Source organism: Sceloporus occidentalis, unplaced genomic scaffold (assembly GCF_023333645.1).
Source record: "Sceloporus occidentalis isolate IW3139 unplaced genomic scaffold, rSceOcc1.0.p SCAF_3, whole genome shotgun sequence".
In the NCBI taxonomy this organism is placed as follows: domain Eukaryota; kingdom Metazoa; phylum Chordata; class Lepidosauria; order Squamata; family Phrynosomatidae; genus Sceloporus; species Sceloporus occidentalis.
The window spans coordinates 106,864,993-106,890,964 of NW_028316983.1; the positions used below are offsets into that span (position 1 = coordinate 106,864,993).

Here is a 25,972-nt window from a genome sequence, read left to right on the forward strand (position 1 = left end):
GTTCATATTATCAAATGTTCTATCGCTTTCAGAGAGCAGTTTACATTCAGCTGTACATAGCCAGGCTGTCTTCTAGTCTTTCATTGAATGGATGCAGATTGGGAGGTGAGGAGAACATAAATGTTCTTTCTGTCCCCCTTACAAATTTAAAATATTTTGGAGGGGTTTCTTTACAAGAAATTCATGTCTGCTCATGGCTAAGAGTACTATCTTTCGTATTGGAAGCAAAGTAGAACATATCTGGGCTGAATTTGTATGCTGAGTGCTGTGTTGGATGTGGATGAGTAAGGATTCTAGGCTCTGATTGGATAGTGGCTGTAGTCCCCAAGCACATGATATCCCACCTCTTATGGCACCTCACCCTGCCATTTTACATGGATGGTAATGGTGCACCCATGTGGGCAAATGCTAAGGTGCTGAGAGGGAAAGCTAGGGTTTAAATATATATTTACTATTGTATCTACTATCATTTGGTCCTGAAAATAACACACCTCAGTTTTAAAAAGCATACATAAAACCAGTAAGAACAGGAAATTAAAAATCATAAATGCATGACCCACTCCCTGCAAATTCTTAGGGGAGGGGCATCCATGCCTTTCTCCTCCTCATGGTTCAGCCATTTCATGATCATGTGACTACTGCTGTCAACCACATTAAGTACTCCCTGTTGTTTCAATAAAAGTCACTCAAGCTCTGAGCAACTCTGAATTCTTAAAATACAAAAGAGTTAAGTGATCTAAATTCCAGTGTAAATGTTGTTACAAGATCTTTTGCATCTGGTTTGGGCAGGAGGATCCAGTGTCGGCGTTAGCATAAAAAACCTCCTTCACCATCTGAAGTAGTGGCAGGATGAGCTCCGGCATTGGCTTCAAAACCACCACCCCTTCCTCACCATCTGAAGCGAGGGCAGGGGGAGCTCCGGCTGGTCTGGAGGCCTTAAAACCCTTACAATAATCACCAGTGGGAAATTACTCTTAATAATTGGTTTACTTGTTTATTTGATTTAGCAGCCTGGTAGCTCAGTGGAGCTTAGAAGCAATGTTTTTTGTGGTAGCGGCTATTACTGCCTTCCAGCTTCCAGTCTATTCACAGCAGCACACTCCCAGTGTCTTGATAAACCGCATAGCTCCAGCTCGGCTGTGGGATTGGATCTTGGAGATGTTGACAGCAATGGTAGTGGCAATGGCAGAGACAAAATAGCCCCAACACTTGGCTTACCACTAGAAGCCCAATAGCTGAATGGAGTTTTTTGCAGCAGCGGCAGCAGTAACTATTGTGAGAAATCTCTCCCCCTCCACATCCAGCTTACTTCCAGCAGCCTGGCAGTAGGTAGAGTTCCCTGAGGTGTTTGTTCCGCCCTACCTTTGTTTAAGATTTACAGCGGAGTAGGACTGATGATAATTTGCCTCCTGGTATTGGATCACTATTACCTTTAGTTTACACAACAAGAGGGACAACACTGTATTGACAGCTACAAAATCCAATCAGATTGTGTAACACATCAGACATCATTAACAGGGTCTTTTAGAGTGACTTTTGGTTACAACAACTATCGGAACAGAACTACTTACTTGAACATTTGTGCTTTAGTTCAGACGATGTTTGTGACCACTACCAACTATAGCATTTTGTTGTTGTTATTGTCTCACTCTTTAATATTGATCTTTGTTATCCTAATTTACTCCCTCTTATGGCCCCTGCTATCTTTTCTAATCTGGTCCCCATTATGTGTATTCCTCTCTCTCAGCTTCCTTTTGTTTGTTCTCTCTGGAATTGTTGATCAGATGCTCCTAACGTGATGGCAATCCATGATCTATTTTTCTCCAGTTCCCTTCAACTTCTCACTCTTACTGAAACCTGGCTTTCAGCCCATGATAAAGTCATCTTTACTGCCCTTTCATTTAGTGGACTTTCCTTTACCCACGCAAGTCATCAAAAGAGTAAAGGGAGAGGGATAGGCATATTGATATCAAAGTCATTCTAGTTTCAATTACTGTCTTTTCCTCAGAAACATTGTTTCTCCTCTTTTGAGCTTCATTCAATCAAACTTTTCTCTCCTTTGAAGTTGTGGGTGGCTGTTATCTATCTGTACCATCCACCATGTTCCTCTTGAACGTTGCGAGACATGGCTGATGTTTTTTCTGTTGAATGAAATCCCCCTTTTGATCATGGGGGGCTTTAATATCCATACAGAGAGCCGTACACATCCTGCAACTACACGCTTTTGCTCTCTGCTATTGTCTTTTGGATTTGAACTTTGTTCCAATTCACCTCCTCATTCTCTCAGTCGCTGTTTTGATTTAGTTCTCACTAAAAAGTGTGCTATCTCTGATTATGCAGCCACTGGTTTTCTTTTATCTGATCATTATCTTCTTTCTTTTACACGTGCTCATCATCCACCTCCTCATCAAATCGTTCAATGCCTTATTCATGAACTCTACTATGTTAATTCTCAGACCTTCAGTCAGGCAATGGACTCTTCTTTATCTTTTTTACATTTTGGGGACTCTGTGGACCCAGCAATTTCTTCACTGTACTCAATTTTATCAGCAACTCTCAAAAGTTTTGCCCCTTTATCAATATGCATGGCTTCTTCTACTAAGCCACAGCCCTGGCTTGCTCCTATTGCTTGGTATCTCCGTTCCTGTTCCTTAGCAGCCAGAAATGTATGGAAAAATACTATCACGTTTGGTGAAATTGCAAATTTGCTAAGAAATAATGGTGGGTTACAAGCAGCCATAAAATACGTATTGACTATGTATTAGGGTTAGGAAGGAGCGGTGCTTCTGCACCCCCCAACTCTAGTACGCAGTCAATATGTATAATATGGTGGCAGTGTCGTGGAAATTCCTTGTTGAAATAAAAAACTATAGAAAGATGGAGTCACCTTTGTCAGCCAGAGAGATGGTTTTTGAAATAAAGGCTTGGAGTTTAGAGAAACTAGAGCAAAGGAATAAGGAGTGCATCTTGACCTGGATGGAAGCTGGCACCAGTAAAAAGACATAACATAAACTACTGAGATAAGGACACATAGTTGACATTCAGAAGCAAGGTTAGGAGGAAAGCCACTGAATTCCTACAGGAGGGGGTAAGGAGTGATGATGCAGTTTTAATGTATGCATGTATTTCTGTTCTGATTGTAAGAATTCTGTATGTTTAAATTGTAATTAGCCAATCAGGTGTATTGAAGAAGCTTCTTTGTCTTGAATAATATAAAAAGAGCCATTTTGTCTTGTTCGGGGCCTCAGCTTTTGGAACTTGAATTCCACTGAGTTCATTGTTTTCCTTTGTCGACAATTGGAAATAAACTTATGGATTTTCAATTACTAGGTCCTCTTGCCAATTCTATTGCTCTGCAAATCCTAGAAATTTAAGTTTCCTGAAATTTCTGTTACAGCAGCTGTTCCACACGGCCGCCGCCATATTGACGTAGCGGACGCTGTGCGTCCGGATGTCACGAGTGCGCCATTGGTGCCTCGCAGCGTCATAACTGCGCCGCAGGAAGAAGCTCCATTTTGAAGCTTCTTTTTTGCTCTGCAAGGGAGTCGCACGGTTTGGCTGCTGCGGCTCCCTCGCGGAGCAAACAGCAGCGATGGCAGACTGCCGCAAAGCAGCAGTCTGTAACGCTCCACTGGAAGGCAATTCATGGGGTGGTTACAAAAATGCTTTGGTATAATTTACAGATGGACCTTAGGCTTTTTGTGTTAAGTATTTGTGATAATGAAGAACTGGAAAATAGATATGGAAAGTTATTATTTTATATTACAAGAAGCCCTAGGGTTATGTATGCTAGCAATTGGAAATTAGTGGCCTGCCCAACGGTAGAAAACCGGTTAAGTAAGTTAATGGAGTTGGTGCAATTGGATAAACTTACCTGTCTCTTGAGAGGACAAGGCTAGGAAATATATAGCAAAATTTGGAAACCTCTATACATACATACATATATATATATATATATATATATATGGAGTTAAAGATGATAAAGAAGGTTTAGGTTTAAATTAGATATGACAACTAAGTTAAATTATATACCTGGATGTAGGTAAAGGGAATTGCTTATAACTTGGAAAAAGACTGGATAGGAAGAAATTTATGATAAATTTGACTTGGAAGTTATTTTTTATGTTGTATGTAGTTTGTTAGGATGAATGTGATATATGATAAATTGATGTTAGATTTATGTTAGGTATGTGGATGTATGATTCTTATGGTTGTATATGTATGAAATGATATGTTTGTTTATGTTTTCCCCCTTTCCTTCACTCTTTGTTTTTTCTTAGTGTGTTTACTATTGTTGTTATATGTCATTTTAATTTAATAAAATTCAATTTAAAAATTCATGGAAAAAGACCGGCGAATGGGCTTATTTTATCCATTATTAATTTGTCCTTTCTTCTTTCTCGCGTGTTATCTCGATGGCAAGACACAATTATTATAAAACATTAATGTCATCAAGCAATGACCACAACATCTTTTCTCCACTTTCAATTCTCTGCTAAGATTTTCCCCTGCACCAATTCCTCCTCTATTTTCTCCCAATGATTTCAGGACACATTTCATTACCAAGATTGATACTATTCGTTCAAATGTTTATTCTTCTTAATCTTTCTCCACTGTACTACCATCACCACTCACAATGGAAAAATTCTCTGGTTTTTGGCCAATCTCATTGGCTGAGCTACCTAAGTTGCTGAATTCTTCTAAACCTACAACTTGCTCTACCTCCTTCTCATCTTTGAATCTCTGTTGTTCCTTCTATTCTTCCTGACATTCTCTATGGTATTAATCTTTCTCTTTCTATTGGTACTTTTCCCCACTGCTTTTAAACATGCCTTAGTTTCTTTAACCTTGAAAAAGCTTTCTCTTGACCTTCTTTCTCTTTCTTACTACTGTTCTATTTCACTTCTTCCCTTTCTCTCAAAGGTCTTGGAATGCTTTGTTTATTCTCGATGTTTTGAGTTTTTTGCTGCTAATTCCATTTTGGATCCTTTTCAGTCTGGCTTCCATCTGATGCACTCTAGAGAGACAGCCTTATGAAGATCACAGATGATCTTTTGATGATGAAGTCAAGAGGCCTATACTCTGTTCTCATTCTTCTTGACCTCTCCGCTGCCTTTGATACTGTTGATCACTGATTCTTCGTGGATTTACTCCCAAATGTAGGATTCACATATTCTGTTTTAAATTGGTTTAAACCATACCTTTCTGATAGGTCATTTGCTGTGGTTACTGGAGATTAGGCTTCTACCCCCCATTCCGTTAGCAGTTGGAATTCCACAGGGATCCATCTTGGGTCCTTTGTTGTTTTCCCTTTACACATTGTCCTTGGGTGATCTTATTAGCTCCTATGACCTCCAATATCACGTATAAACTGATGACACCCAGCTATATCTTTCAACTCCTGAGCTTTCACCAGAATACCTGGAGTATCAGAGTTTGGGAATCACTGCACTACAACCTGGAGTGTAAGACTGCTTACAGGAATATATACTCAGAGTTCATATTTGTCTCCTAAAATCTCCTGTCAAGTAAAATCTACCGTCTAGTACTCAACTGCAGACATGAAAAGGAGTCACTGGGGGCAGGACTATTGCCACAGCATGGTCTGCAGGATTGCTTAGCTTTCACTTTCTTCAGCAATCAATATGGAGTCACCACAAACCACAGTAGATCATTCACCTGTCCTTACATAGTAAGGTAAACTCAAGGAGGCAAAAGGTCTCCAAAGCAAATGTCTCAGCAGAAGTCATTCCCACAATTTCTGCCACCTATTCTTTTAACTAGGAGATATGGTGGCATAGTAGTTAAGATGCCAATTGTGATGATCGGAAGATTGGAAGGTTTGATAGGTTTGCCTTAGAGTCACTATAAGCCACAAATGACTTGAAGGCAAACAACACAACACACAGAATTTAAGCAAATAATTAGTCTGAAAAATGTAATTCAGGAAAAAACATGGAACATACCTTCACAGGTGGAAGGTTGTGACCATTCACCTCGTTGGCATGTCAGAGTCAGGGGTCCTTCAGCAGCAAAACCATCATGACACTCATAATTGACTGTTTCTCCAGGCTGATAATAATTCTTTATCTTTTTAGGATATGAAGCATGTTCAATGATGGGGGGCTTCCTACATGGAATTTCTAAGAAGATATGAAAGAGAAAATACAACTTGAATTTTCCTACCACAATAATGACAGATTAATCATTTTATTAGAGATTTCTTATAAATGCAATTCAACACAGAAACAATAAATAGTACATATCAGATCCAGAGAATGGAACTACAAAAAGAAATAACAGAGTTATAAATAACATATATAAAACAAATCCAATTCCTGGGATGGATTAAATTCTTAAAACTGTTTTTATTTAAAAAAGAACATACTAAAGAAGACCAAAATATATATTTTGCATTCAGATCAAAAATAAGTGATACAGTGGAGTATATCAGACAGGGGAAAATTGGGGAAGAAAAATATATACTCCCAGCAAAGTCATGCAGTTGCACTGAGGATTATCAGATGACATCACATTTATCCATGACTTAACCCATGAAGATCCAGGAATGCTCCAGCAGCAAACCATTCCTGGGACTTCCTTTAGAATTGTTTGTTGCTGGGGCATGCCTCAATCTTAAAAAATTAAGCCACATCTACATTAAACTTCTGGAAGAGATCATCTATAGGCATGGGGCAAGGGGCTATCAGTATGCTACTGACATACAAAAATATTTCTGCATGCCTTCAAAAACAGATTCAGCTAAGGATAGTGTGTCTCCTCTGAATGAATACCTGGAAGAAGTAATAGGATGGATGTGGAAAAACAAACTGAAGTTGAATCCAGACAAGATGGAGGTGTTTACTGTCAAGGGTCCTAACCTGGGTTTGCAGATGTGCCAACCACTCCTGGATAGCATCATGCTCCCCATCAAAGACTGTATTTTCAGCTTCTGGATCCATCAGTCCAAATGACAGCTCAGATATATGTGATGGCTAGGGGTGCTTACTATCTGCTTTGCATGTGAAGCAAGCTGTGCATCTACCTAGAGCTGAAGGAGCTTAAGATGGTAGTGCGTGCAGGAACTAGTAACTTCAAGGGTGGACTTTTGCAATGTGCTGTTCATTGGGCTACCTCTGTAAAAAGTTCCAAACATGGGAGTCAGATTGGTAACTGGTACATCAAGGAGTGGTCGCATCAGCCAATATTAAAATCACCCCACTGGTTGCCAATTAGTTTTCTGCCAAGGTACAAAGGGTTGGTTATTACAGCGGGCACGCCTCATAGGAGGGATCCCCATATGCGGACTCAAGGTCACGCGGACAATGAGCCCTCCTTTTATCAATAGTGCATGTGTCCGTGGCATATACAAGAGCGTGCTGCCATTAATAACAATGGGATGTGAGGTCCCGCAGTACTTCTTATGCACGGGGGGGGGGGGGGGGGAATCTGGAACAGATGCCCCACATAAAACAAGGGTCAACTTATCTTTAAATCTTTACATGCTTTGGGTCCAGGTTACCTATGAAATCACCTCCTCCCATATGATCTGCCCTGTGCACTCAGGACCTCCGGGAGACATTTACTCTAGTCTAGGACTACATTGGCAATTATCACCCAAAGGACTTTTTCTTCAGCCACCTCTAGACCTGCCTGAAGAGACGCGACAGCTTAATATACTGTCTGAATTTTAAAAAGCATTAAAGACCACTCTCTTCTGCCAGGCCTATACAGATGATCTTTAAACTGTGCATTTTAAATTATGAATTTTAAAATATGGATTGATTATTTTAATATGTATTTGTCTAACTTGTTCTTTCAAAATGATGTTGTGAGTTTTTAACATATGTGGTGCATCTTTAACTGATGTTTTATGTTGTATATTAATCTGTTGTTGTTTTCCCTGGCTTGATTGGGGCAAGGAGGTGGGTAAGGAAGAAGAAGAAATGAAAAATCATGAGCAATGTAGGGAATGTTCTTCTTTTCAAAGAAAAAAAATTATAACTGTTCATTTTATTTTTATTTTTGAGTCACTACAGAGAATGTGTGACAGTTTCATAAAGCTGTGGGTTTAAATAGCTTCCTTGCACAGCGTTACAAAGCCTTATGTAAAATGATCCACTCTCTTTCATTTTTTAATGGAAGGATATTTGTTTACCTTTGCAAGTTGGCAGTTGAGACCACTCAGTATTCTCTAAAGGCTGTGCCAGCATCGCAAATCCAGCACCAAAGAGAAAGAAAGAGGAGGTCTGGCTCCTCCTTCCACTATTTTCCCATGGTCCCTGGCAACCCTGGGAAAGAAAGGAAGGGGTCCGGCTCCTCCTTCTGCTATTTTCCCATGGTCCACCAGCACCCAAGGGAAAGAAGGGAGGGAGTCCGGCTGCTCCTCCTGCTATTTCCCCACGGTCCCCTGGGACCTGCGGCAAAGAAGGGAGGGGGCACGGCTCCTCCTCCCGCTATTTTCCCATGGTCCACCAGCACCCAAGGGAAAGAAGGGAGGGGTCCTGCTGCTCCTCCTGCTATTTTCCCACGGTCCCCTGGGATCCGCGTCAAAGAAGGGAGGGGGTCCAGCTCCTCCTCCTGCTATTTTCTCACGGTCCCCTGTCATCTGCGGGAAAGAAGGGCGAGGGTCCGGCTCTTCCTCCCCCTATTTTCCCATGGTCGGCCGGCACCCCGGTGAAGGAAGGGAGAGGATCCGGCTCCTCCCGCTATTTTCCCAGTGTTCCCTGGCACCCGTGGGAAAGAAGGGAGGGGGTCCAGTTTCTCCTCCCGCTATTTTCCCATGGTCCCCGTCACCTGTGGGAAAGAAGGGAGGGGGTCTGGCTCCTACTCCTGCTATTTTCCCATGGTCCCTGGGCACCAGTGGGAAAGAAGGGACGGGGTCTGGCTCCTCCTCCCACTATTTTCCCACAGTTCCCCAGCAGCCTCGGGAAAGAAGGGAGGGGGTCCGGCTCCTCCTCCCGTTATTTTCCCACGGTCGCCCGGCACCCACGGGAATGAAGGGAGGGAGTCCGGCTCCTCCTCCCACTATTTTTCCATGTTCCCCTGGCACCCACAGGAAACACGGGAGGGGGTCCGGCTCCTCCTCCCGCTATTTTTCCACAGTTCCTCGACACCCGAGGGAAAGAAAGGAGGGGGTCTGGCCCCTCTTCCCTCTATTTTCCCACGGTCTCCTGGCACCTGCGGAAAAGAAGGGAGGGGGTCCGTCTCCTCCTCCCGTTATTTTACCTCAGTCCACTGGCATGCGTGGGGAAGAAGGGAGGGGTTCCGTCTCCTGCTCCTGCTATTTTCCCACGGTTGACCGAAACCCCTGGGAAAAACAGGAGGGGGTCCAGCTCCTCCTACCTCTATGTTCCCACAGTCCCCCGGCACCCGCGGCAAAGAAGTGAGGGTGTCTGGCACCTTCTCCCGCTATTTCCCACGGTCCCCTGGCACCAGCGGGAAAGAACGTAGGGGGTCCAGCTCCTCCTCCTGCTATTTTCCCACGGTCCACTGGCACCTAAGGGAAAGAGGGGAAGAGGTCCGGCTCCTCGTCCCGCTATTTTCCCACAGTCCACCAGCACCAAAGAGAAAGAAAGAGGAGGTCTGGCTCCTCCTTCCACTATTTTCCCACAGTCCCTGGCAAACCTGGGAAAGAAAGGAGGGGGTCCGGCTCCTCCTCCCGCTATTTTCCCACTGTCCCACAGCAACTGCGGGAAAGAAGCGAGGGGGTCTGACTCTTGCTCCCGCTATTTTCCCATGGTCCCCCAACACCAGCGGGAAAGAAGCGAGGGGTTCCGGCTCCTCCTCCCACTATTTTCCCACGGTCCACTGGCACCTGAGGGAAAGAGGGGAAGGGGTCCAGCTCCGCCTCTCGCTATTTTCCCATGGTTCCTAGGCACCTGAGGGAAAAAAAGGAGGGGGTCTGGCTCCTCCTCCCACTATTTTCCCACATTCCACTGGCACCTGTGGGAAGGAGGGATGGGGGTCAAGCTCCTCCTTCCGCTATTTTCCCACATTCCCCTGGCACCCATGGGGAAGAAGGGAGGGTGTCCAGCTCATCCTCCCGCTATTTTCCCATGGTTGTCCGACACCCCTGGGAAAAACAGGAGGGGGTCCGGCCCCTCCTCCCGCAATGTTCCCACAGTCCCCTGGCCCCTGCGACAAAGAAGTTAGGGTGTCCGGCTACTCCTCCCGCTATTTTCCCACGGTCCACCTGCACCTGAGGGGAAGAGGGGAAGGGGTCCGGCTCCTCCTCCTGCTATTTTCTCATGGTCCACCAGCACCAAAGAGAAAGAAAGAAGAGGTCCGGCCCCTCCTCCTGCTATTTTCCCATGCTCCCCCGGCACCTGCGGGGAAGAAGGGAGGGGGTCCGCCTCCTCCTCCTGCTATTTTCCCACAGTCCCCCAGCACCTGCGGGAAAGAAAGGAGGGGGTCTGGCTCCTCCTCCTGCTATTTTCCAACTGTTCCCCGGCAGCCTAGAGAAAAAAAGGGAGGGAGTCCGGCTCCTCCTCCCGCGATTTTCCCATGGTCCACCAGCACCCAAGAGAAAGAAGGGAGGGAGTCTAGCTTCTCCTCCTGCGATTGTCCCACATTAACCCGGCACCTACGGGAATGAAGGGAGGGTGTCCAGCTCCTCCTCCCACTATTTTCCCACTGTTGCCCAGCATCTGTGGGAAAGAAGGGAGGGGGTCCGGTTACTCCTCCCACTATTTTCCATGGTCCACCGTCTCCCGTGAGAAAGAAGGGAGGGGGTCTGGCTCCTCCTTCTCTTATTTTACCACAGTCCACCTGCACGCGTGGAGAAGAAGGAAAAGTGTCCATCTCCTACTCCCGCTATTTTCCCATGTTCGCTCGACACCCCTGGGAAAAACAGGAGGGGGTCCGGCTCCTCCTCCCGCTATGTTCCCACAGTCCCCCGCCACTCGTGGCAAAGAAGGGAGGGTGTCCTGCTCCTCCTCTCGCTATTTTCCCACGGTCCCCCGGCACCAGCGGGAAAAAAGCAAGTGGGTCCGGTTTCTCCTCCTGCTATTTTCCCAATGTCCACCAGCACCAAAGAGAAAGAAAGAGGAGGTCTGGCCCCTCCTCCTGCTATTTTCCCACGGTCCCTCAGCATCTGAGGGAAAGAAAGGAGGGGGTCCGGCCCCTCCTCTCGCTATTTTCCCATGGTTGCCCAGTACCCGCAGGCAAGAAGGGAGGAGGTCCAGCTCCTCTTCCCACTATTTTCCCACAGTCCTCCAGCACCAGTGGGAAAGAAGGGAGGAGGTCTGGCTCCTCCTGCTATTTTTCCATGGTCCACTGGCACCTGTGAGAAAGAAAGGAGGGGTTCCGGCTCCTCCTCCCGCTATTTTCCGATGTTCTCCCAGCATGCGCAGGGAAGAAGAGAGGGTGTCCGGCTCCTCCTCCCGCTATTTTCCCACGGTCACCCGACACCCCTGGGAAAACAGGAGGGGGTCCGGCTCCTCCTCCCGGTTTGTTCCCACAGTCCCCTGGCACCTACGGCAAAGAAGGGAGGGTGTCTGTCTCCTCCTCCCGCTATTTTCCCATGGTCCCCTGGCACCTGTGGGAAAGGAGGGAGGGGGTCCATCTCCTCCTCCCGCTATGTTCCCACGGTCCACCTGCACCTGCGGGAAGGAGGGGAGGGGGTCCGGCTCCTCCTCCTGCTATTTTCCCATGGTGCCCCGGCACACCTGGGAAAGAAGGGAGAGGATCCAGCTCCTCCTCCTGCTATTTTCCCACGGTCCCCCGGCATCCACGGCAAAGAAGGGAGGGGATCCGGTTCCTCCTCCTGCTATTTTCCCATGGTCACCTGGCACCCGTGGGAAAGAAGAGAGGGGGTCCTGATCCTCCTCCCACTATTTTTCCACGGTTCCCTGGCAGCCTCGAGAAAGAAGGGAGGGAATCCGGCTCCTCCTCCTGCTTTTTTCCCATAGTCCACCAGTACCCAAGAGAAAGAAGGGAGGGAGTCTGGCACTTCCTCCCGCTATTTTCCCACATTCCTCTGGCACTTACGGGAAAGAAGGGAGGGTGTCCAGCTCATCCTCCCGCTATTTTCCCACGGTCCACCGGCACCTGCGGGAAAGAAAGGAGGGGGTCTGGCTCCTCCTCCCGCTATTTTCTCACAGTCCTCAAGCACCAGGAGGAAAGAAGGGAGGGGGTCCGGCTACTCCTCCTGCTGTTTTTCCACAGTCCACTGGCTCCAGTGAGAAAGAAGGGAGGGGGTCCGGCTCCTCCTTCCGTTATTTTACAACAGTCCACCTGCGTGCACGGAGAAGAAGGGAGGGTGTCCATCTCCTACTCCTGCTAATTTCCCATGGTTTCCCGACACCCCTGGGAAAAACAGGAGGGGTTCCGGCTCCTCCTCCCGCTATGTTCTCGCAGTCCCCCGGTACCCGTGGCAAAGAAGGGAGGGTGTCCAGCTCCTCCTCCCACTATTTTCCCATGGTCCACCAGCACCAAAGAGAAAGAAAGAGGAGGTCTGGCCCCTCCTCCTGCTATTTTCCCACGGTCCCTCGGCATCCGAGGGAAAGAAAGGAGGGGGTCCGGCTCCTCCTCCTGCTATTTTCCCATGGTCCACCGGCACCTGTGGGAAGGAGGGGAGGGGGTCCGTCTCCTCCTCCCGCTATTTTCCCATGGTTCCCGGCACCAGCGGGAAAGAAGGGAGGGGGTCCGGCTTCTCCTCCCGCTATTTTCCCATGATTCACCGGCACCTGAGAGAAAGAGAGGAAGGGGTCCGGTGCCTCCTCCCGCTATTTTCCCATGGTCCACCAGCACCAAAGAGAAAGAAAGAGGAGGTCTGGCCCCTCCTCCCGCTATTTTCTCACAGTTCCCTGGCACCCGCGGGAAAGAAGGGAGGGGGTCCGGGTCCTTTTCCTGCTATTTTTCTACATGTCCCACTCCCAAGTACGCTTAGCATTTGAAACTGAACAGCCAGTCTCTTGTGCCGGCAAACTACATGCCCCACTCCCAAGTATGCTTAGCATTTGAAACCGAACAGGTAGTCTCTTGTGCCGGCAAACTACATGCCCCACTCCCAAGTACGCTTAGCATTTGAAGCAGAACAGGCAGTCTCTTGTGCCGGCAAACTACATGTCCCACTCCCAAGTACACTTAGCATTTGAAACAGAACAGGTAGTTTCTTGTGCCGGCAAACTCCATGTCCCACTCCCAAGTACGCTTAGCATTTGAAACAGAACAGGCATTCTCTTGGAGGGGGAGGGCTTAGAGAGAGGGGGGTAAATAAAGGGTTAGATAGAAGGGGGTTAAATAAGAGGGTTAGACAAAGGGGGCTAGATAGACCAGTTATGGCCTTTTCTAGCAGTCAGTCCTGATCTGCTGGAATTTCTCAAAAGTGGCCTCTTCCACAGGATTGCCATAATCCAGAAATTCTGACATACTCCAGCTCCCAGAATTCCATAGTCTTGAGTCAGAAAAGATTTAAAGCATTGCCAGCCAAACTGGGTTACTTCTCCAGTGTGGATGCAGCATGATTGGCTCCCTCCTGGGCTCCCTTTTGCCTGGTGCCTCCCCCTCAGCCCCCCCCCATGACCCCCACAAGTCCTGGCTTCCCTCTTGTTGGGAAATGCAGGCCAGGCTAAGGAGGGAGTTGGGCACACAACGACAACAACAACAACAACAGCACAGGCAGAAGGGGGGAGGAAGAGAAAAAAGAAAGGAAGGAGAAAGAAGAAAAGGAGGAGAAAGAAGAATAGGAAAAAAGATGAAAAGAAGAGGAGGAAGAGAGGAAGAAAAAGAGGGTTAGATAGAAGGGAGTCTCTTGTGCCGGCAACTCCAGCAGAGTTGTTCAGGGTGGTCAGGGAGCTAACTCAGCTCCCTCCCACTCTGAACCAGATCCTTGAACCTTCTAAGGCCTGCTGTGACCAATTTAACAACTTCTTCGTGGATAAAACCTCTCGGATAAGCGAAGGTCTTGACGCTGGCATTAGAGCAGAACCTAGGGTAGAGGCATCCAGAGCCTCCGTGGACTCTATTAAACTGGATCAGTTTGAGTTGGTCAGTACCGAGGATGTGGACAAGATCCTTGGAAGTGTTCGGAAGACAACTTGCTCTCTCAATCCCTGTCCCTCATGGCTAGCGGCCCAGGGGGGTCCGGCAGTAACATCTCTGTTACGCCAGATTATTAATACATCCTTGAGGGAAGGGCAATTTCCAACTGACCTGAAGTTGGCCACTGTAAAACCGTTACTTAAAAAGCCCTCCCTCGACCCCCTGGTACATAGTAATTATCGGCCAGTCTTGCTGCTGCCATTTTTGGGGAAGGTGATCGAGAGGGCGGTTGCAATCCAGCTTCAATCGGTCTTGGATGAAACGGATTATCTGGACCCATTTCAAACTGGCTTTCGGGCGGGTTACGGGGTTGAGACGGCCATGGTCGCCTTGGTCGATGCTCTCCGTCTGGGCATCGACAGGGGAAGCGTGTCCCTGCTGTTGCTCTTGGACATCTCAGCGGCTTTCGATACCATAGACCATGGTATCCTTCTGGAGCGCCTGGTAGAGGTGGGAATCGGGGGCACTGAGCTCCAGTGGTTCTGGTCCTACCTCTCCGGGAGGTTCCAGATGGTGCAGCTGGGAGATGTGTGCTCCGATAAGAGGGCCCTTACATCTGGGGTCCCTCAAGGAGCCATTCTGTCTCCCATGCTTTTCAACATTTACATGAAACCGCTGGGAGAGATCATCCGGAGTCATGGGGCACGGGGTTATCAGTACGCTGATGACACCCAAATAGTTTTCTCTATGTCTCCGACTGATGCAGTGACTAAGGATGGCGTCTCTCCTCTCGTGGCTTGTCTGGAGTCGGTAATGGGCTGGATGAGGGAAAACCGACTCAGTCTGAATCCAGAGAAAACGGAGGTACTTGTGATAGGTTCCCCTGGTCCAGGAATGGCGGTGGTTCCACCTGTCCTGAACGGAATCACGCTTCCTGTGAAGGTCTCTGTACGCAGTCTGGGGGTGCTTCTTGATTCGTCGCTTCACCTTACAGCTCAGGTGAATGTGACGGTCAAGAGCACCTGTTATCAGCTTCGGCTCATTCGCCAGCTGTGTTCATACCTGGCCCAGAGGGACCTTGAAACGGTAGTACATGCTCTGGTAACCTCTCGATTGGATTTCTGCAATGCACTCTACATGGGGTAACCCTTGTACCATACTCGGAAGCTGCAGATGGTACAGAACATGGCAGCCAGACTGGTCACTGGTATTCCCAGGACCAGCCATATTACACCTGTGCTTAAAGATCTGCATTGGCTGCCCATCCGCTTCCGAGCGCAATACAAGGTGTTGGTTATAACCTATAAAGCCCTACATAGCTTGGGCCCAGGATACCTTGAGGACCGCCTCTCCCCATACATTCCGCCCTGCACCCTCAGAACATCGGGGCAGCAACTACTGAGGGTTCCAGGGGCTAGACTAGTCTCCACAACAAGGAGATCATATTCCATTGTCGCCCCGACCCTCTGGAACATGCTGCCCATAGAGCTCCGCTCGGCCACCTCCCTGGACCAATTCAGGAAGGAATTGAAAACCTTCCTGTTTCAAACAGCATTCCCCAATGTAAGTTCCAGCTAGTCTCCCCCCCCCCCCCCCCCCGACAGCAAGGGTAGCTGGCTTTAGGGGTTTTAATATCGGTTTTAACAATTGTATGGTTATTGTAATGTTTGAACTTGTTATATTGATTTTGTTAATTTATGTGATGTGTAATTGTTATATTGTATTATTTTGATCTGTTGTTCACTGCCCTGATCATGGGAAGGGCGGTATATAAATAAAATTATTATTTATTTATTTTATTTTTATTTATTAATTAAGGGAGTTAGAGAAAGGTTGGCTAGAGGCAGGGTTGCCATAGGTCAGAAAGGAGTTGGGCACACAACAACAACAACAAGAACAAGAACAACAGAGGAGGAGGGGGGGAGGAAGAGTAAAAAGAAGGGAAAGGAGAAAGACGAAAAGGAGAAGAAAGAAGAATAGGAAAAAAGATAAAAAGAGGAGGAGGAGGAGGAACAGGGGAAGAAAAATAAGAGGAGGAGGGGGGAAGAGAAAGAGGGGAAGAAAAAGAAGAAGAGGAGGAAGAGGGAAAGAGGAACAGGAGGAAAAAAGAGGAAGCAGCTTGTCTGCAAAGCCCTCTCCAGGCTCCAGCCTTGGCCCCACGCGAGGCTCGAAAGAGAGGAAGCTCCTCTTCCTCAGGCTGGCTGGCCAATGGGGAAGACTGGAGCTGGGACAGGCTCCTGCAGCAGGGGCAGGCTGTCCGGCCATTGGCCAGGCAGCCTGAACAGGAAGAGCTCCTGCTCAGTCCTGCGTGCGGCCACGCAAGAACATGCAAGGCAGCCCAAAGAGGGCACAATGAAGCAGCACCAGCAGGGGCTGGGCGGCGCACACAAAGGCTGTGCTGCCACGCTGCCGCACCTCTGCGTGCATACATGGGCCAGGCTGGCGGGTGGGCACACGCAAGGGCCGCGCTGGTGGGTGGGTGTGCGCACGCGAGGGCTGCATTGGCAGCCATGGCAGCAGCCATATCAGTAGCTACAGCTGCAGAGCGGCTACGGTTGCTGCTGCGGCGGCCGCGGCAACCACGGCCAAGTCCCGGGCAAGGGCCAAAAGCGGGACGGCATGTTCCCAACCCCCCAAAAAGCAGGAAAGTCCCGCCCCCAGGTGCGATATGGCATCCCTAATTATGGATCACACTCCCTTAAGGCAAAGAAGTTTGTTATAAAACTTTAACTGTTATGTGACACCACATTTGTTGCAAATCTTGACCTCATATGATGGGCAAGAAAATTTTGGTCCTGGGAAAACTTCTGAAGAATAACATGCTCCCCTCTCTCTCTATATATAGAATGTGACAATTTTAATGGTGACCACTTACTATTAAAGAAGAGAGATTTGATGCTAGTGTTCAAATATTAACTTCTCCCCAAATGTAAGAGACATCTTTTTCAACCCATTAACCCAGGACTGGCAAACTGCATCAAAAACTAACCCCCTCCCCCCAGTAATTTCCCTCTGATGGCCTCTGGTGTCACATTTTTTGCAGAAAATGGCCCCAAAAGTGTGACCCAATAGTGACTGGAAATCTATTTTCAGTTAGCACTGCCTGTATTTTCAATCAATTTTCTGTATCTCTTTTTTTTTCTTGAGCTTTTGGGGAGTTTTAGAGTTTTTGAAAAGGAAAACTGCCAAATTTGGGTGCTGCTCTACTGTGTTCTGGGCCACTATTAAAACAAAATGTAACCCCCAAAACTTAAATTGGAGTGGTGTCTGGGGGCTTTGGGAGGGTTTTAAGGCTTTGGGCATCCAAAAAGGGAGGGATCAACTGATCTGCATAGACATATAGACATAAATTGGATTAAATCAATTATCCCATTTCGCTCGGTCCCAGTGAGTTCAAAGAGGCCTACTCTCAGAACAATTTGTTTAGGATTGCTGCCCAAGTATCATCAGGCACACAAAATGATATATTGAGTGATGTAAATATTTATTTGTAAACCACTCTTTATAAAGATATCCTTTGCTGCTATATGGGACAATGATGCAAATTCATGCAGAGGAATAATATATATTGCACTCTATAGGATGTATTTCTGGAGAAAATATGTACGGTTGCATTACCCACATTCAACCTCAAAGATATACCAAAATTATGACCGATTCAATTATATAATAGACATTGAAAAGATATTAACAAATAGTCAAAAGGGAATTGAACAGCTATTCTATTTCCTCATCTGCAGTGGATTTTGTTGGGGATAAGATTTTTGGAGGAAAGAAAATAAGAGAAGAAATGCTGGGATAGTTTATGAGGGAAGGTTGCAGCAAAATAAAAGCCTCATCTCGTAGGATTCCCTTTGAATCAGGGGTGCTTAGAATTAGAACTTTAATGAAGCCAAGTAGAGACTGATCAGCCATAACGGTATATTGTTTCAACACTGACCTGTATTACAACATATAAATGATTTAAAATTTGAGAACTACTTACCTAACTGTGCAGTGCAAAGCACAAACAGGAGAAGCAGGGCAGTGGAGCACAGCAAAGTGCATGCCATCCCTGAGCCTCCACAAGGGCCCTCCTTCCCTCCCAATAGTTTCCTCCCAGACTAGTTCTTCCTCTGCCTTTTCATAGTGCACTGTGCCTTTTTTAATATTGCAAGGAATGACCTTGCATAAGGTTTTTTTCTCCAACTGCCACTCCCCTTTTAATCCTCTTGCAACACACAAGCAAAAAAACTTTTATTTTTTTTGGCAGAGAAATATGCAAATAATGTAAAAAAGGACTTTCCCAGTTTCTTCACTGACTAGTTTCTGACTTTCCTGGAACTGCACATCAGTGAATAATCTCACCTATTCGACAAAACATCAAAAGTGATCCTTTCAGTTTATCAATTACCTAAAGGAATCCACTTTTTTATTTTTATTTTTGTTTTGTTTTCCCCCAAATCCTCTATTTATCAGAGCTTTCTTTTCTGATAACAAAGGATTAAATGTTGAGGAGGTAGATTTTAAGGAGGATCACTTCACAGGTCATGGGATGGCAACTGTCCAATGAGATGGGGAGTTGAGCAGAACCACAAACCCTTGAGATGCTTCTGAAACAGAGGTTTTAAGAAAGCCTGGAAGCAGCATAAGGCTTGAGTCTATCAAAATTATCAGATGGGGAAAAGGATGTCTTTGTCCCACCTTTTTTCCCATCCTTATCACGTGATTGCAGTAAGATTTTAATATGATGTCACGCTTATTCATTAAAATAAAATAACAGGACAATTCCACTTCAATGCCAGGATATTGACAGGATAAGAATGTCATGTGACTGTCTTTCATGCGACCATGATAAAGATGGACTCCCATCCCCATCCCATCCCCATCTGAGAATCTCCTGAGAGAGTCTGCCTTTTGAGGTCTGGCTATATAAGTCGGCCTGCCTGTTGGCTGGCAGGGGGAGGAAGCTGGTGGAGCTCGTTAATGGAACTGAGGCTCCTAGCTATCCAGAAACATCAAGGACTACAAATCCCATCTGAGCTGCATGTAAGATTAGGAAATGTACTAGCTAGTGGCATTAGGATTTGTTTTGTCTTACTGGCTTGGCTGAAATGACTGTATTCTGTAATTTACATTTTTCTTTGTGCCTGTAGGACAAGTGGTGCTGCGTATAGTGGTATCCTTTTGCTCTAGAACGCCTTAGTAAGAATAAAGCATTTCTTTAAAGTACAGTGCGCCTGTGTCATATGCGGGTGTGCTATACGCAGCTTTCAGCATATGCTGAAAGCTGCACAGGAGCGCGCGAGGCATAAGGGGCAGTGTGTCCGATTCGCATGAATGGGGGCCCACCTGTGGCATGTCCAAGTGAACAGGGCTTGAGCATATGCATTTTTCGGCTTATGTGGGGGGTCTGGAACTGTACAATTAAAAGAAAAAAACATTAAAATGCCCAAATTCCCATCCCTCCCCCTGTCATAAAAACATAATAAATGCTAAAAAGAGATTAAACCAAAAAAAGAGGTTAAAAACAATGGTGTACAATAAGAATTAAAATGAGATAAAATTTTAAGCAGAGACTGGGTAGAGTAAAAGGTAAAGATGGAGAATAATGGTGGGGGGGGGGGGGGAGAGGGGAGGCAGGCCAACAAGGAAGTTCTAATCTGGAAAGGCCTGCCAGAAGAGATCCGTCTTAATAGCCTTCTTAAAAGTTTCCAAGGTGGGAATCTGACAGATTTCATCCGGCAGGTTGTTCCAGAGTCTAGGAGCGGCTGCAGAAAAGGATTGCTGGGTCACTGCAGAAAGTCTGGTCCTCTTTGGTTGAAGCAAATTCTTCCCAGCAGAACAGAGAGTACAAGGAGGATGATATGGGAGAAGGCACTCCTGCAAGAAGACACTTTTACCTTTAAAGTTCTAGAGGGATTGGCTAGGGATAGGAATAAGGGGGGAGGTGATCCATGTAAGCCATTGTCCCTGTATATACTCAAAGGATTGGATGTGGTGTGGTCCACTATTTGTACTTCCCCTTATGAAGTCCTCCTTTTCCAGGCAGTGGCTTTAACTGCTTTTTTCAGGGCATTAAGGGTTAGTGAGCTGGTTGCGGTATCAAGGGGTAATAGATTCAGTCAGACGTTACTTTTTGGAGATCTGTTTGTGACAGAATAGGTGGTCACTCTGACCCTTTTGTCATCCAAAATGGATCAACTTGGAGCTGTTGTGCATTTGCAACTCCAAATATGTAGTAATCATTCCATTTGCCCTGTTCTGGTCTTGCAGCAATATATAAGGGTCCAGGGGTCTAACACGGGCCTGTTTTTCTGTCACAAGGACTTGTCCCCATTGACAAAATTCTAGTTCTGGTCCATTACATCCAGTTACATTATTTAGCTTACATGGTGTCAAATTTGGGACACTCTTTTTGAATTAGGGCTGCATCTACTGCTGAAAAGTACAGCCCTTATTTTGCAAACCACCCATGACATGAAATTGATCCATGATTGATGGCCTCATGTATGAATATTGTGGTCACCTATGCTAATACAGAGTTTTTGTGGGTATCCCCATCTACTTATCAGAGCCCGTTGCCAGGCCAATAATGAAATGCATATTGTGATGGAATGGGGGTTGGGCCACTATTTGCCACACATGAACATTGCATTACAGTGGCCTGAGCTCTACTGGGTGGATAGTATCCATTTCAGTGAAATTTATAGTATCTTTCTTAGACACCTGCAATCAGGCATAGAATCATAGAATAATAGAGTTGGAAGAGACCCCTAGGATCATCCAGTCCAAACCCCTGCCATGCAGGAAATGTCAGTCAAAGCATCCCCAACATCCAGCCTCTTTTTAAAGACTTCCAAGGAGGGAGATTCCACTACACTTAGAGGAAGGAGTGTGTTCCACTGTCAAACAGCCCTTACTGTCAGGAAGTTCCTCCTAATGTTGAGGTGGAATCTCTTTTCCTGTAGCTTGCATCCATTGTTCCAGGTCCTAGTCTCTGGAGCAATAAAAAACAAGCTTGCTCCCTCCTCAATATGACATCCCTTCAAGTATTTAAACAGGGCTATCATATCACCTCTTAACCTTCTCTTATTCAGATTAAACATCCCCAGCACTTTAAGTCATTCCTCATAGGGCTTCATGGTTTCCAGACCCTTAGTCGCCCTCCTTTGGACATGCTCCAGTTTCTCAATATCGTTTTTGAATTGTGGGACCCAGAACTGGAAATGATATTCCAGGTGGGGCCTGACCAAAGCAGAATAGAGTGGCACTATTACTTCCCTTGATCTAGACGCTATATTTCTATTGATGCAGCCTAAAATTGCATTCGCCTTGTTAGCTGCCGCATCACACTGTTGACTCATGTTCAACTTGTAGTCTACTTGGGCTCCCAGATTCCCATTCACACGTAGTCTCATTCAGTTAGGTGTTGCCTATCCTATACCTGTGAATTTCATTTTTTCACCCTAAGTGCAGTACCATACATTTCTCCGTGTTGAAATTCAGCTTGTTAGCTTTGGCACAGCTTTCTAATCTCTTACGGTCATTTTGAATTTTGATCCTGTCCTCTGGGGTATTAGCTACTCCTCCTAGTTTGGTGTCATCTGCAAATTTGATAACCATGTCCCCAATTCTGTCATTGGTAAAGATGTTGAATAGCACTGGGCCCAGGACAGAGCCCTGTGGGACCCCACTGGTCACATCTCTACTGGATGAAAAGGAACCTTTGGGTTTGGCCAGTCAACCAATTACAAATCCATGTAACAGTTACTTTGTCTAGGCCACATTTTACAAGCTTGTTTACAAGAATGTCATAGGTAACCTTGTCAAAGGTGTTACTGAGATCAAGATATACTATATCCACAGCATTCCCTTCATCTAACAAGTTGGTAATTTTATCAAAAAAAGAGATTAGATTTGTCTGCCATGACTTGTTTCTCTGAAACCCATGTTGACTTTTTGTGATTATGGAACTGCCTTCTAGATGTTCATAGACTCTCTGTTTAATGATCTGCTCAAGAATCTTTCCTGGTGTTGATGTCAGACTAACTGGACGATAATTGTTGGGATCCTTTTTTCCCCTTTTTCAAGATGGGGACAACATTTGCCCTCCTCCAGTCTGCTGGGACTTCTCCTGTTGAAGGCTTGCTTAACCAGCCTGGTGGGGGATGGAGGCTAAGCAGATGCATGATCCATATCCATGGCTGTTATTGAGGGAAGATATAGCATTTAGGTGAGCACCAGTGGCACCCTCTCTGGAACTGCCTCTTTATGTCATGTAACTAAAGGGCTAGGGAAAGGGACTTTCCTTGGGGCTGACCTGAGGCATAAACCCTCACTTTAGTCCTGTGAGTTGAGTGAGGGAATCTTGGACTGGTGTTTCAGATGCAGGTGGGCTGGGGAGCAATCCAATCCTGGATTATTTTAGGGGCTCAGGTGTTTCACCCAGGGGAAGCTGGGGACGTGGTCAGGGGAAAAGACTGCCTGTTCCAGCTGCTCCTGTACTGGGTTGCTCCCTCTATTTTGCAGATCTCAAGAAATAAATAAATAAACAGTACAATTTAATTAAAGTGGCCCATTTTACAAACTAAGGTGCAGTACAGGGTGGTCTGTAGACACCCATTTTTGGTCCATAGCATTGTCATAGCAACCAAACTGTGAGGCTCCTTTTTGGGATGTCATAAGGGCTGTGTCACAGCCTTTATGATGTTGCTTCCTGTACATGATGTGTGGATGCAGCAACACCCACATGTCATGCACACGCCGCCCGTGTGGGCGGGGCGGCACTATAATGACACCACCCATATGTTGTAGGTAGGGCTTGGGGCATGTGGTTGGTGTGTGCTCCGAGCCCTACTTTTGCTGCCAGGACATCACATTCTGGTGGTGTGTACCACACCTAAGTCTCAGTGTCTGGTCTTCTTATTTCCCAAGTTTGTCAGCAAAATCATTTTTGCAAATAGGTACTTTTTATTTTTCAACATAAACAAAATTCTTACAGATGAAAAGTAACTGCTGAAATGATATACTGTATCGTTTAGGGTTGTTAGTCTCCTTTGCTAGTTTTCATGCAAAGTACATGGATTCTCAGCTTCTGGGTTTTTTTCTTCTTCTTTCAATAGATTTGCCTTGTTTCAAATATTAAATGTGGACTTGGCCTATGATTCTTATAACTTCATCTTTTATAAATATTCTGTGAAGTATACGTAGAGCGGAAGGTTCGCAATCCATTAAAAGTAGCTGCTACAATCTTTGAAAAATGTATTGCAAAATACAGTGTAATTTTATGCTATTAAAGACAGTTGATCTATGGTTTCCAATGATGGCATGCTGGTTAAAAATCTCTGTTGTAAGCTTCTCCCCATTCCTTGTATTTGTACCTGTAAAATATAAAGTGAACAGGTAAGGTTATGTACATTGTTATATGTATAGATTTTGTATAAATATCCTTTATATAGATAATAATTTATTGCAGAACAGAGTCAATTCATAAATTGCTTCAGAAATAATTGCTTCAACAATAATGTTCCCATAAACAAATAACAGTATATGAATATTATAAGATTGTGTCAGTGTCTAACATTGGTAGTGTTTTCTTTGCATTGGCAGGTAGTGACCTCCTCCTTTAAACAGAGCTTCAGCTTTCAAATGGTTGCAGGAATGCAACAAGTGTGCTGTTTTTTTAATCTGTAATATGTTTTAAAGTGTTTCTAATTGTTCTAAGTTAATGTTTTGACTTTTTAAATGAATTTTAAAATTTTGTATTACGTATTTCACAAACAAAGCTATTTTTTAAACCTACAACATAAGCTACACTGGGTCCCACACGGGAGAAAAACAGGATAAAAATAAAATTATATAATTACAAGGGGAGAAACAAATGAACCTGTCACTGTGTACAGTGTTTATCTTATTTGAAAAGTCCATACTTCTACAGATGTTGACACTTTCTGGTCATTTTTATCATTTTAAGAGCTAATTCTGATAAATGCTAATAACTTCAAAGAGAGAGAGAGAGAGAGAGAGAGAGAGAGAGAGAGAGAGAGAGAGAACCATCAGAAATATTGTTCCCATACTTTCTGAATAATATGGCTTTTAGTGTGATAAATGAGTACATTTCCAAAACTGGCCTTATTGTACTAATATTTTTGTTATATAAATGTTTTTCAACACAAATTTAATATTCTCTATCATTTACAGTACCAGGAAATACGTAATCTCTTCAGCTGTATAGAAAAGAATGAGGGAATGACATTAGGACAATCATAAGTGTCAGTGTGACAATCAAGAATAACCAAACCAAAATTGTATCCCTAATTTTTCAATCTATCTGACTAGCTTTGACACTGATGAGATTTGTGAGGAAAATGACTGGCTTTCCAATTTCCCCCCTTACAGTTTTGCTTAATAAAATAGTTCTGTGTGGTCTTGCAGAGTGGACATCAGTTCCTAGCTCTATCTCTTCCAAGTTATAGCAGACTAAATATGGCCTTACCCAGTGCAGTTAGTGGTGAAGAATGCTGGGAGTTGCAATTCTACACTCGGACAAGTCTGAACCCTGGATGAAGAGTAGGGTGACATCAAATGTACTCATTGATATGCTTCTATTCAATCTGATTAACAACTAATTTAAACCAGCTATACATTGGTCCCCATTCCCCATCATCAAATTAGATGCATCATTGGCAAAATCACATGCCACTAGTTTTAAAATGTCGTACAAGTAAATGTTACCAGAGGGACTTTTAAAATTCTTTCACATTCTTCTTTCTCCTGAGGAAGATTGCATGAGTTTTTATGCACTTGTCATTTTTTCTTTTCTACAATGTGACTGATTTTGTGAAAATTTCAGCAAGTTCATATTACACAAGCAACAAGGTTTAGGGCAAAATCCTTCAATTTGTGCAAAAAACATTGTTTTTATGCAAAAATACAATCTCTATGCCAAAAACCTCTCGTGTCTTGTGCCTATGACTGTTACTGATTTTAAAAAGACACCAATCTGTGCAAACAAGGAGGCAAATAATCTCTAGATTATTGACATTTTTCCCAGTGCTTTGAGGGAGGCACCATTTTCCACAGAGGATGAGAAAAACTGATGTTTTAATTACATATATAAATATTCCAATAGTGGGCCTATGAAGATAAAAGGATGGTTACGTTTATGAAGGAGAACGCTACTGACAGAAGCTCTATCTATTCACAATACTGAAATAATGTAAAAAAATGTTGTTATATATATGCCCACACCCATCCATAGTAAACTGGGGTGAGCAAACTTTGTCCCAAGGGTCTTTATTTTGTGCACCTCAAGTCCTTCAATCAACACTTTTTTTCTGGCCAAAACACATGAATTGCATATCTTGGAAATCTCTCAGAGGACCTTTTAAATCAACGAAAACCTTCTATGATAATTTACATAGCTTGCCTTGAAAACAAAACAAAACAAAAAACAAAACAAAAAGTGTCCTGGTAGTCTGGGAAGTTTGGGAGGATCTCAGGTAGAAAACTGTCACCCACAAAATGCTGAGCTTGTACACCCCTCCCTAAGTAGTTTAGCTTGGCAGAAAGAACCACAACCCAGAAACATCACCCAAGGAGACTTTCTGCTGTGCTTTCTGCAACCGGTCTTGTTTATCTCGGATTGGCCTTTTTAGTCATCAACGTGCTTGTAGAAAGCATGGCATGAGTCCTTCCTGAATCTTCGTTCACAAAGTAAAGCCAGAGAGAGTTAGCATGTATGTTACCTCAGATGTATGAGCTGCTTGATTAAATACAACCAGAAAACAAAGATTTCAGAAGCTGCAAAGATTTTTGGCTGTGTTTTCCTAATGAATGTAATGGGTAAATAATATTTTTTTGGAAAAAGAAATCAGAGGTTGCTACAATGACTGGCTTGACAACATATTAGTAAAGACTTCCAGACCCTGACATGGTGACTAACCAATGGTTACTGAAGAATTCGCAAATTTAATCAGAATTTAAGTACTGATAACAGATTAGG

At 45.0% G+C, this 25,972-nt stretch overlaps 1 protein-coding gene across 1 annotated transcript in view; it reads right to left on the minus strand.

The window, feature by feature from the left end:
• The window catches only part of CFH (complement factor H), a 164,734-nt gene that overhangs the window by 58,092 nt on the left and 80,670 nt on the right, over window positions 1-25,972 (minus strand). The window contains exon 18 of the mRNA XM_089518312.1: window positions 5,967-6,143. Coding sequence (XP_089374438.1) covers window positions 5,967-6,143 — 177 coding nt within the window. The remainder of the gene's footprint in view (window positions 1-5,966; window positions 6,144-25,972) is intronic.